This window comes from Panulirus ornatus, chromosome 23, assembly GCF_036320965.1.
Source record: "Panulirus ornatus isolate Po-2019 chromosome 23, ASM3632096v1, whole genome shotgun sequence".
Taxonomy (NCBI): Eukaryota; Metazoa; Arthropoda; class Malacostraca; order Decapoda; family Palinuridae; genus Panulirus; species Panulirus ornatus.
The window spans coordinates 3,820,706-3,832,833 of NC_092246.1; the positions used below are offsets into that span (position 1 = coordinate 3,820,706).

At 38.0% G+C, this 12,128-nt stretch overlaps 1 protein-coding gene across 6 annotated transcripts in view; it reads left to right on the forward strand.

Annotated features, from left to right (window-relative positions):
* The first annotated feature begins 7,046 nt into the window (after window positions 1-7,046).
* Window positions 7,047-12,128, forward strand: part of LOC139756726 (SPARC-related modular calcium-binding protein 1-like) — a 218,842-nt gene continuing 213,760 nt past the window's right edge. For all 6 annotated transcript variants that reach the window (XM_071676427.1, XM_071676429.1, XM_071676428.1 and 3 more), the window contains exon 1: window positions 7,047-7,386. In XM_071676427.1, coding sequence (XP_071532528.1) covers window positions 7,300-7,386 — 87 coding nt within the window. In that variant the 5' untranslated portion in view covers window positions 7,047-7,299. The remainder of the gene's footprint in view (window positions 7,387-12,128) is intronic.

The following is a 12,128-nucleotide window of genomic DNA, read 5'->3' on the forward strand; positions in this document are numbered from 1 at the left end:
ATAGCTAATGAAAAATAGTTTATGTACTCGCTAAAATAGAAAGATGTGTACGTAACATGATAAGAGTTAATAGACAGGGTCTTTGCTTCACTGTAGTAAACATATTGGACAAATGTTTTTGCAAGGATAGCCTTTTACATATACTGCTTCTTTTTAATTACAATATATCATATCTTAACCATTAATATGTTTACACACCATAAATTAGAACATACAGGGACACTGGCCATTTGTTGTTTGTACCCCTGTAATACAGCATCATGCAGTCTTTGATGTTCTGTAGGCCTGTCAGATTTTCAGTTGATATTCTTGTATTTCATTGTAAAAATTTTTCATTTTTTTGTCCTTCTGGGTATCGTATAATGTCGCCAATTGTAAATTTTGCCACTGTCTCTATTCTTGATAATTTTTTTTCTCACTCCTTGTCAGTGCTTTACTTCTGCATTTCACTGCTCCTCTCCCTTTTGTGCTAGAGATGTTAGAACTGCTAAAGGATGACACTAAACACAGTTGCTTTGCGCATCATAGAATCACTGAGACCGAATGGTGTATGTAGATGAAAGATAAACTGCTGGATGCAAGTATGTGAGTAGATCTTATTGCCCTGATACAGCAGTCAGCTTTTGTCACATCATAAGTCAACATTGCAGGGAAATGCAAGCCTGGTTTTGCTCCAAGTCTGTAAGTGACAATTGGAATCCACAGAGAGGTACAGGATTGAGTATTCCATGTTGTGATTGAGTTTAAGGGTTTGCTGTGTGTCATCACCAGTCATCTTAATTATCAATCCTCCTGCTCTTTCTTCCTGTTTCCCTTATTTTCCTTTTCCTTATCCTATCCCTACTCCATCTCCTTCCATTCTCTTTGATTTATTTTTAGCTTCTTATTCTTCCTCTTACTTTTCTCATCCTTTAACACACCATATTTACCCGTTTTTTGTGTTTTAATCACAAATAAAACCTTTATAGGTAGTCAGACAGCTTTTGGAATTCTTAGGCATATATGTTATTGAGAAGCTTTTGGATCTGAGGTAGGATGTAAATGCATTTAGATTTTTTTTGTTTCTTCGACTCTGAGGTAGTTTTTGCCAAAATGAATTCACATTAAGGTTTCTTGGACTTTTTTCCTCCCAGCTGAAAATGTAGGAGCATATGCTTTGAGTCTGGGACAAACCATGGAAAAGTCTATGAGGATTGTATTCCTGGATGTGGTTTTGGTGCATTACACATGACAGCAAGAGAATGGATATGAGTGGATATGGCCTTTCATTGTCTGTTCCTAGTGCTACCCTGCTAACATGGGAAACAGTGATCAAGTATAAAAAAAGAAAGCTTTACAGTTCATATGTCTTTCTAGCCATCAACCATTTTCTGCCCATTGATAGTTTTCTTTCACATCTCTCTTAAAACATTTTGAAAAGTCTAAATTTATTGTGTGCTTAATCATAAGGGTAAGAACTAATTAATGAATGTATAAAGATGGAGCAAATGTTACAGTTTGTAATCTACAATCATTAACTTTGAATAAAATAGGTGGATTGTGATCATATTTGACGAGAATACTCACTTTAATGGTGGATTGTAATCATATATGATGAGAATGCCCACTTTAATGGTTCTCAGCTTTTGTTCAGATATGAAGCCAGATCATACATTATTTGTATGTGCTAGGTGTAACTCCTGATCCTTGATTTTGCTTTTTCATGCAAGACTGAAAAAAATGTGTTGAGAGCATTGTGATCCTCATTATAAATTCTCATGTGAATCACTCATTTGAATGTTGATCTCTATGTGCTGTACTTGGAGTCAATATTCATATATCTTCAAGGCCTGTAAATTTGTATGGATGACCATCACGATAAAGAGCTAATGCATGTTATTGTGAAAATGAAAGTGATTACACATGCATTTATCAGTATATATATATGAACTGAATTTTGCTTTTCAACTGCTGATTTATATGAATTATATATAGATTAGGTAAAACTAAGTTTCCTCATTGTGTGGACTTTCAGTTGAGACGTGAAGATAGAACCAAGTCAAGCATTGTAACGTCCAGCTTCAGTTAGTATCTTTCCTAAACTTTTAGAATATTATTTTACTTGGTGAGATTATTCCTTTATTGATTATCAGCTTGATGATGAATCAAGCAATACATCCATGTTTAAGTTCACAAAATGCTCCATAGTTGAATCTCTTTGCTAGTTTTGTTCTCATTAGATTTTTTAATACAGTTAGTGATATTACCCAGTACTTACATTACATCTGTCAGTTTGTATGACTGTCCCATTCTTTAGTTTGTGTTCAAAGTAATGGAATGGGTTCACAAGTAGTAATTGAATTTCTATATCAAGTTTTACACATCAGTAGTAAAAACAATAAGGCAAGCTACAGTATGAATTCTTTTGATCTCCAAAAAGATATGGAAGCATTAAAAAAGGTGAATGAATATTCATGAGTTTACAAGTAAGGCTTTCAAGTGTAAGTTTTGGGAAATAATCCTCACTTTTCTCTTCAGTAGTGCATCCACTCCTTGAATACCGTGTTCAGTTTTGATTACGTGAAAAAAAGACAGACAGAAAGTAGAGTGGACAAAGTAGCTGATAATGGAGCAAGTCTGAACAGATATAAAAGAAGATGTATAAAGAGATTAGATATTGTGTCATCGATTTCATATGCTTGGAACAAGATGCCAAAAGTTGTGGAGGAAATGATGAATTTTATGCATCCTGAATAGGAATGGATTAAAGTTCTACTCTGACTGAAACTTTGTCAGCGAGAAAAATACATACAAGCAAAAGGCATGTGATGACCTTTTTTTTTCTTTAGACAGGAAAGATAAATTCTCTTTATTCCTGATCATTAGAAACTTTGTACTTGTTTAAGTTCTCCCAGAAAATCACATATTTGGAACTGCCCATTTCAGAACTAAACTAGGGTTTTCATTTTCAAGAAGGACAGCTTGCATGATTAAGGAGCTTCAAAGTGGTGCCTAAAATAATTAACCCTCCGTACACCATGCATCTCCATTATCATTTTTATTATCATCATTATTATTATTATTATTATTATTATTATTATTATTATTATTATACCACTAATTACACTCATATCTTTGTTAACCTTTTTTTCTTTCAATGTTTGGCTTTGATGACGTAACAGCAATAAAATGAATTTACTGAGATACTTGGAAAATGCAAACCCTAATAATAGAGAGAAGACGAAAGCATAAGTTCCTCCACTGCTGATCATTTTGCATGGCTGACCTCATGGGGGATCACACTGCCAACTACAGATGGTTTCGAGTGTGTGCCGAGGTTATTAACCTTTACAGATGCGTCTCTTTATTGCCAGTCAACCTTACATTAGAGGCGCCGTAGCCTTTCTTGTTAACCCAAACGTCAGTCATGATATAGTGGGCCTTACATGGCCAGCCGACCTGGAATTTGACATTGATTTAAATAAAGACAAAAATGAGTAAAAACGATACACACACACATACACACACACACACACATATATATATATATATATATATATATATATATATATATATATATATATATATATATATATATATATATATTATATATTATATTATATTAATTTTTCCTATGGGAATTAACATAGGTGCTTCATGTTTACAAAACAATACCTTGTTGACCTCGTGTGTTTACGCACCACCTTCCCAGAACCCATTCATTTCAGATAATAGTGTCATCATCATTAATGTAGTACGGTGATATATATAAAGCCAGTTGCAGTGCATTCTGTGAAAGCCAGAGAGTGAGTGAGGACATAGGCAGCGTGTGGTTAGGCCGCGGGTTGTTAAGAATCGTTCTGCTCAATGAGGCTCACGACGGGATGGCCAGCCATGACCAACGGTAAGATGTATTTCTTGCAACTGATTAATTCCTTGTCTTCCATTTTTTATTGTATATAGTGTAACATCGCGGAATATTCTTTTCAATTACCTGAACATCATCTAGTCTGCTTTTCTTTTTCATAATTGTTTGTAGGTGCATCTTTTAGCCAGTAGGAAACTCGACACAAAAGTCTTTCTATTACCTTATTTCAGAAAGGTCTTTTGTAACGTTAATAACTATTTCCCACTATATCATAAACTTTTCCCCCCTGGAAAAAGCCTTATTTCAGAATGGTCTTTTGTAACGTTAATATTAAAACTATTTCCCACCATATAAACTTTTCCTCTTGGAAAAAGTCCTTATCAATATATCAAAGCTTATCCGTCTAGTGTCTGCTGAATAGCTATTTTCGAATTATATTTTTTTTTGTAATTTTTAACGTGTGATTCTTGACGGAATTCATAAGTTACAATATATTAAACTACCTTTAGCGGCCCTCTTAAAGACAGATAGGTTAGGTAAGGCTTTTCATATTTTTTGTTGCTTGGTTAGTTTCGTTTTATTGTGTTAATGTTTTGTATTTAAAAAGAAAGAAGTACAAAAGAATGAATGCCAGCCCGAAAAACTAATCTGGTCAAACCTTCTTTAAGGTGATCGTTGCAAGTGGCTGTATAGGCCTCAGCTAACTATAACTAATCAGTTGTTATGATATCTTATTTGTCTATACACTATACAGTCACCGCGCTTGTATTGTAAAGGTATAGAGAAATATGTGAAATTTTAATGAATTTGCCGAACTTCAGCCTCATCGGTGCGCCTAGAAAGATGTCGGCAACATATCCCCTCGTCGGGGAACTCCCAAGGATGATTGGAATGGCGTCTTGCCTTCTCCAATATTCCTTGGAGAGAACGGGCACCACATTTGTGCTCTCTGGGCAGAACGTGTCTACCTCAGACAATAATTAGAAATTATACATAAAGTGATGAGCCTGTTGTATAGGTGAGAGCCATTATATCTTGGCAAATTTGTTTAAAGTACGATTTTCTAGAAGTATTCATAGTATTTAGAAAAAGGTGTTTTAAACCTTTGCGTTTTCTTTTGACTTTTTCAATCAAAAGTCTATTTCACATGATAATCAAGAACTGGAACTACCGAAAATCCGTAAAATCTCTTACATTCCAAATTTCATTTTTTTTTCCTTTCGTTGCCAAATAAAAATTATACAGTTTTCCGTAAGGAGGGGACAGAATTTGCGTGCTAGACAGTGATTCCCATTATGATATCTTCTCATAATTGGCTAGCCTTCGTTTAGGCTACGAGAAAACTAAATTGCATCATAACTATGATTATATACGTGACTTAGTAGTGTTAATAAAATTTTTCAGCTTGGCATGTTTTTTGATTACATTTGACTTCGTATGTAACACAGTACATAGCTAAAAGAAACGCTTTTCAGATTCTGTATTTGTTTTACGGTGTACCTTGACATATGATGATAATACCGGTAATAATAATTTGACAATTTGTTCATGTGAAATGACTCATAATTGTTGTGGCTTCTGATTTTGTGAAGATTGTGTTGCTGTTTTTATTTCTGCAATATGCATGATAATGAACACCGACGCAGTTGGTAGAGATGAATTGCAGTATAAAAAGTGTAATCAGTGACGTTTAATGTGATTTTCAAATGTCTGATACCCGTATTTTAGAAATGTGCGTGTCTATAGACTAGCTTAACTTACCTAACCTAACCTGATGCTAAACTACTCTGGACATTTAAAGGAGAGATAGAGAGAGAGAGAGAGAGAGAGAGAGAGAGAGAGAGAGAGAGAGAGAGAGAGAGAGAGAGAGAACAATGGTGCTCTTGAGAATACAATTAATGACCCATGCAATTGCACTTCAAATAACAGGCAGCGTTGTCCATTGGATGCTATTAGTCAGAGTGCTCACTGGAGGGTGAAATTATAATCACCCCCCCCCCCATCCCTCCCCACCTTAATCCCCCAAATATCCTACCATGAATTAGTAATAAAAGCCCTCTCTCTCTCTCTCTCTCTCTCTCTCTCTCTCTCTCTCTCTCTCTCTCTCTCTCTCTCTCTCTCTCTCATATATATATATATATATATATATATATATATATATATATATATATATATATATATATATATATATATATTTATCCCTGGGGATAGGGGAGAAAGAATACTTCCCACGTATTCCCTGCGCGTCGTAGAAGGCGACTAAAGGGGGAGGGAGCGGGGGGCTGGAAATCCTCCCCTCTCGTTTTTTTTTTATTTTCCAAAAGAAGGAACAGAGAATGAGGCCAGGTGAGGACATTCCCTCAGAGGCCCAGTCCTCTGTTCTTAACGCTACCTTGCTAACGCGGGAAATGGCGAATAGTATGAAAGAAAGATATATATATATATATATATATATATATATATATATATATATATATATATATATATATATGTGTGTGTGTGTGTGTGTACCTACGTATATATATACAGATAGCTGTATTAGGTACCCCTTCTTGAAAGGTGTCCTGGGGTTGTGAATAATCAGAAATACGTACATGAAGAAACATGAAAATCTCATTATATCCTGTATGGTTACAGGAATGCAGAATGCAATATTTCCTTTCTTGACTTTGTATTCTAAAGTTAGTAAACCTATCACTAAAAAAACATGTAGATAACTACAAAGATATCCCCGCTCTGAGAGGCTGTATTATAAGATAAATACAAACGTAATACATGCATTACCATGATGTAGACGCGCTGGAAGTCGGGTCACAAGAAAAACAGTTCAAGAAAACAGTGGAGACCAGTCAACCATTTGAATTTAATCACAAAGGAATATCGCATACTTAAAAGTAGATTGGCGGACGGAACAAAACCAAGGAGAAGTATTTTTTCTTTCCATTGGAAAGGTGGAATGTAGCCAGATGCGTTATTTCACATTTAATTAACCCCCATCATCAGTGATATACAGTGCGTCGTAGCTGGTCATCATCAATCATATAGAATATTTATATTCAGGTATATAAAGAATGATAACTTGACATTAATGATGTAAAATATGTAACGCTGAAACGCAAAATTCCCCAAATGCCAACATCGCTGGACTGTGGCGTCGCGGGTCAGTCAGCCTTCAAGCCCAAGCCGTCAGATCAGTGCCGTGCGAGACACACAGGGAGGAGGTTGTGCTTATCCCTGGGCAGGGCTTTGCCAGTGGCGCTTTGCCTAGAGTGTACACCCCCGCCTTTCACGTGTTAACCAATTGATTATTTATAATGTATAGTGTTCCATCGAGTTATTAACCTTCAAGATGTGAGCTGAAGTGTTAATCGATGTAATTATTGACAATCGAGCTCTGAGAGTGAGCGTATTAAAGGTGTACAGGGAGTTTAAATTGTAAGTCGTGTGTCAAAATGTTGGTGCAGAGGCCAGAGGCTGTAGTGGTGTGGCTGGCGGTGCTCGTGGCATTCACCGCGGCGCAACTGGGACTGAACGAGGAGGTATGTACCATGTAGTAGTACCCCTTCTGTCTCTAGTTCCTCTATGGGCACTCAGATCTCTGACCCCCATACCTGTCAACCACTGTATTTTGATTTACCCTTGGTCTATTATGTAGTGTATTTCATTTTGTAACAAATGTCCTTGTATGTCACAAGATTGTATCTGAGACAGGAATTTATATGTTACATGTTGTCCACTTTGTTAAAGTTCTCCATCTGTATAAACCGATGGAAAATGATGGGTGGGTTATATCTAAGAAGTGGATCTACGATGCGATGAGTGATATGATAAGAAAGGTGGTAATTGATGTTATAGTAATCTTGATGCCATGTCAGTCATCGTGTGTGTTTAACATTCTCAAGATAATGTGCTGATTGTAGCTGTCCAGATATAATGTTTTGGTTCATCTGTATGTCATTATTTCCACGACAGCATTTTTTATGTTGTTGTTGTTGATAATGGTTTCTGTTGCGTCTTTTACCTTTTGGATGGGTATAGAAAATTTTTGCCGGCATATTTTAACGCTTACAATTTTTTAATTACTTATATCGTTTTAGAGTATGGTATATGTGTTAAAGATATTTATATTTATCAACCACCAATTTTCTGTAATGGTTAATAACGGGAATAGAGTGATCAGCAGCCGTTCACCGACGTATTGTACATAATTTTAACAAGACTGTGCTTATGAATGAATTCCAGTGTAAACAGACGGCCTTCACCTGCAGACTGGGGCGCTAGTGTCCTCGCTGAGTGGCCCGGCATAATATGCCCGGCCAATCAGCGTGGACCATTGGCGGACGCCATCAATATCCATCTCACCTAGAATTAATTTTTTGGCATTCATCCTGGCTCTCTGCCTCCTAATTATCACTCACTTTGAAGTAAGATGAGGGGGTCTGTGTAGTTGATGAGGATTCAGGTTTTTATTTAAAACCCTGGAGGAAGGAAGGAGTGCCAAGTGAAAGTTGGAGGGGGACAAATGGATATTGATAAAAAGGTATAGATTTTGTTTTAATTTGACGGACTGATTTCGAAATTGCACAAATCTTTGGTCTCCGTCAGCGTGTTGGTGATGAGGTTAGAAAGTTGTTGCTTTAGTCCGTGTTGACTGGCTGACCCCGAATTTTTGTAGGTCCCTGTGGTGGTTGTGTACGGAGAGGCTTAAAACCCAGAGAAATGCTCAGGCGGGCGTGTGTGTGTGTGTGTGTGTGTGTGCGGTCCTCCTAGCCTGAATAACAGGATTCCCTGCCCTTTGTCAAGGTCAGTTTTAGAGGAATTTTTTTCATGGTGTATCTTTTCAGACTGGTGAGTTTGTTCCTACATTCCTTGTTCAAGGTGATGGTTTGGTTACGCTCCTTGGCCCTGCTTGCTGGAAGGTATTCTCACGGTTTCTTCTGGTCAGTTTTCTTTTTTTGGTGATGGAGGGATATGCCTACCTTGTGTGGTGTTGGTGATCCGTGGCAGCGGGTGGCGGTACCTCCCTCGTTCCTACTTACTTCCTCGTTACTTAGTTAGGGTGGAGGTATTTCTATATACGACGTGGTAGAAATTCTAAGATGTATTATGGGGTATATTAGTAGTGTTAGGTTCCATGGTGATGGTATACTGTGTTCATTTGGTGTAGGTTAACTTTTTATCCCTGGACTTGGACGACGTAATCCTGAGGGTCGGGGTCGGAGACATGACCTTCGTCCCCAAGGGTCATACGGCCGTGCTCACTAGCCACGTAAGGATGATGTAAAATGCCATATAGTTTACATTGGCTGGTTCACAGTTAAAGCATTTGTTCTGTTTTTTCCCCCCGAAATGAGACTTTGCTCTTCATATTTTTTTTTCCTTTTCATTTTCTATATTTTTTTTAATGCTTTAGGATGACGGACTTTCCCTTTGATGGTTAAAGTGAGGGATTTTGTTTTGTGAGTATTTGTCAGAGTTTAATTTATTGATGGGTGATGATACAGTTATTGCATTTTTATTAATCACGTAGTTTTTCTACGTGGAATTTAGCTTGACTGAAATATCATGTTATACCACTGTATTACTGGAATGAAGAAATAAAACCATATATATATATATATATATATATATATATATATATATATATATATATATATATATATATATATATATATGATGTAATATATATTTTTTTATATTTATTATACTTAGTCGCTATCTCCCGCGTTAGCGAGGTAGCGCAAGGAAGCAGACGAAAGAATGGCCCAACCCACCCAAATACACATGTATATTCATATACGCCCACACACGTACATATACATAGCTATACTTTTCAACGTATACATACATATACATACACAGACATTAACATATATACACATGTACATATTCATACTTGCTGCCTTCATCCATTCTGGTCGCCACCCCGCCACACATGAAAAACAGCACCCCATTCCCCCCGCGCGCGCGAAGTAGCACTAGGAAAAGACAGTCTCTAGCTGTCATGCGTAATGCACCGAAACCACAGCTCCCTTTCCACATCCAGGGCCCACAAAACTTTCCATGGTTTACCCCAGACGCTTCACATGCCCTGGTTCAATCCATTGACAGCACGTTGACCCCGTTGTACCACATCGTTCCAATTTACTCTATTCCTTGTACGCCTTTCACCCTCCTGTGTATATATATATATATATATATATATATATATATATATATATATATATATATATATATATATATGTGTGTGTGTGTGTGTGTGTGTGTGTGTGTATATAGATATTCATAGGTGTTTATATAAAGCATATATATTTCTTTGTTTATGATTGTGAATATTTTTGACATTATGGTAATTTGATGATCACATTAAACTGGTTCTTCATTAAGTTATCCTTTCGTGGTCATACTTGAATCTTGATAAGAGTTTTTATGACTGCGTTTAATGTCAAATTATATCGCTAATAGTATTGTTGTCTCGGAGGTCTGATCACAGTCAATGGGAAAAATAAAACTGGTAGTTTAAGAGGGCGTTCGTCAAGTTGGTGTATATCATAGCTCGAGCGTGATATGTGACCTGGCCAGGGTTCATGATGAGAGAGAGTCGTGTGTGTGTGTGTGTGTCCGCGGGGTTACCACCTCCTGCTGTCTCGCCTGCAGCGTGTTAGTGACCGAGGCAGGTCAGCGCTCGGCCAGCCACCTATTGTGACATTTTCTCCTTTTAGATCACTAGGGCAGCCTTGGGACTTGGGGGGTGATGACTTGGTGGTTGTGTTGAGGCGTGCGGTAGATGATGGAATGCGGGTAGAGTGTTTCTAAAAGTGAAGGCGCATCCTACCCATTTGTGTCTCTGGTCCGATTTTGCCTCGTGATGAGGGGGAAGGGAAGCAAGTACCCGTCACCACGGTAATCTTGATTCGCAGAGCTGTTGTATCATCTTGGCCCGCGCACTTTCCCTAATTATTACTTCTTGCTTGATCTGGCACTTTCCCCCAGACGCATATCAAGTTTTCTTTGGAAAGTTTCTCCGCTCACACCTTTCATTTTTCTGATCTTGAGGTCTTTCCATCCTTCTCGCTGGACTCTTCTTATTCTGTGCCGATTTAACCACATTTCAGCGTTAGAGTTTGGAGTTTCTTCCCATGTGCCAGGTGTTTGAAAATGATGAGAATTTTAAGGCTCGTGTCTGCTATTAGTGGCGTGTGATTTTTTTTTTTTTTTTTTGCCACGTAGTTGTCCTAGGCTTCAGAGATGAATGGAGTGGAGTTTGTTAAGTGCTGGATTGTTTGTGGAATATCTTAGGAGTTGTAGGTATTGGATGTTTTGGCGCCTTGGTGGGTATGAGGGAGTTGCTCTCTCTCTCTCTCTCGCGCGCACACACACACACACACACACACACACACACACACACACACACACACGCTGAGTTTTACTTCACACGACGACGACCACCAGTCTTTGGAAAATCCCCTCAGGGTTAGGGAGGGAGTGGCTCAAGTGGGACCGATGCCACCAGAAAGTCTTTCCTGAAGGAGCAAGATAAATGACCTGCGCCCGGAAGTATTATACATGCGCGCCAGTCGACAGCCAACCAACTTGTTGCCAATTATCTGTTTTTTTTTTTTGTGTGTGTGTGTTCTGTCATACGGCTCGCTCATGAGATGTGCCCAGGCGGCTGGCTAGTTTTTACTCCAAACTCTGACATTATGCATGTATATCCGTGCTGGGGAAATACATTTTTATTACTGAAAATTATATTGTACGTTCTTGTTTAACTGATAGTACAAGATATGATTAATCCTTGAGGCGAAGCGTTCCTTTTTATTCAAAGGAAGTGCGATAACCTCTCCTCGTCATCCACTGATAGTGGTTTCTGGTTTTTAGCCAAGGTCATCTCTGACAGCTTCTGTCTTTCCTGTTTTGACGGTACTATAGCTGTCTCCCTTGTAGGTAAAGCAACTCTCTTTGGTTCCCATTTCTTCTCGAACTCCACCTTGGATGACTCTTAATATTCGTTCAACCCCTGATGCTCCTCTTACTAATCCTATGACCCTTCCCGTAATCTGTCCTGTTTAGATGTCGAAACTTCTCTACTGAACAGTTGCTCCGTCTATACAAGGGATTGATTCGTCCTTGTGTGGAGTACTGCTTTCACATTCCTGGTGGTTCTAGCTCTGCTTCCGTACTTGACAGAGTTGAGTCGAAAGCGGTCCAATTTATAAACTGTCCCAGGCTAACTTTCAAACTTACCCCCTTGCAATACGCCTCAATGTTGGTTCATTTT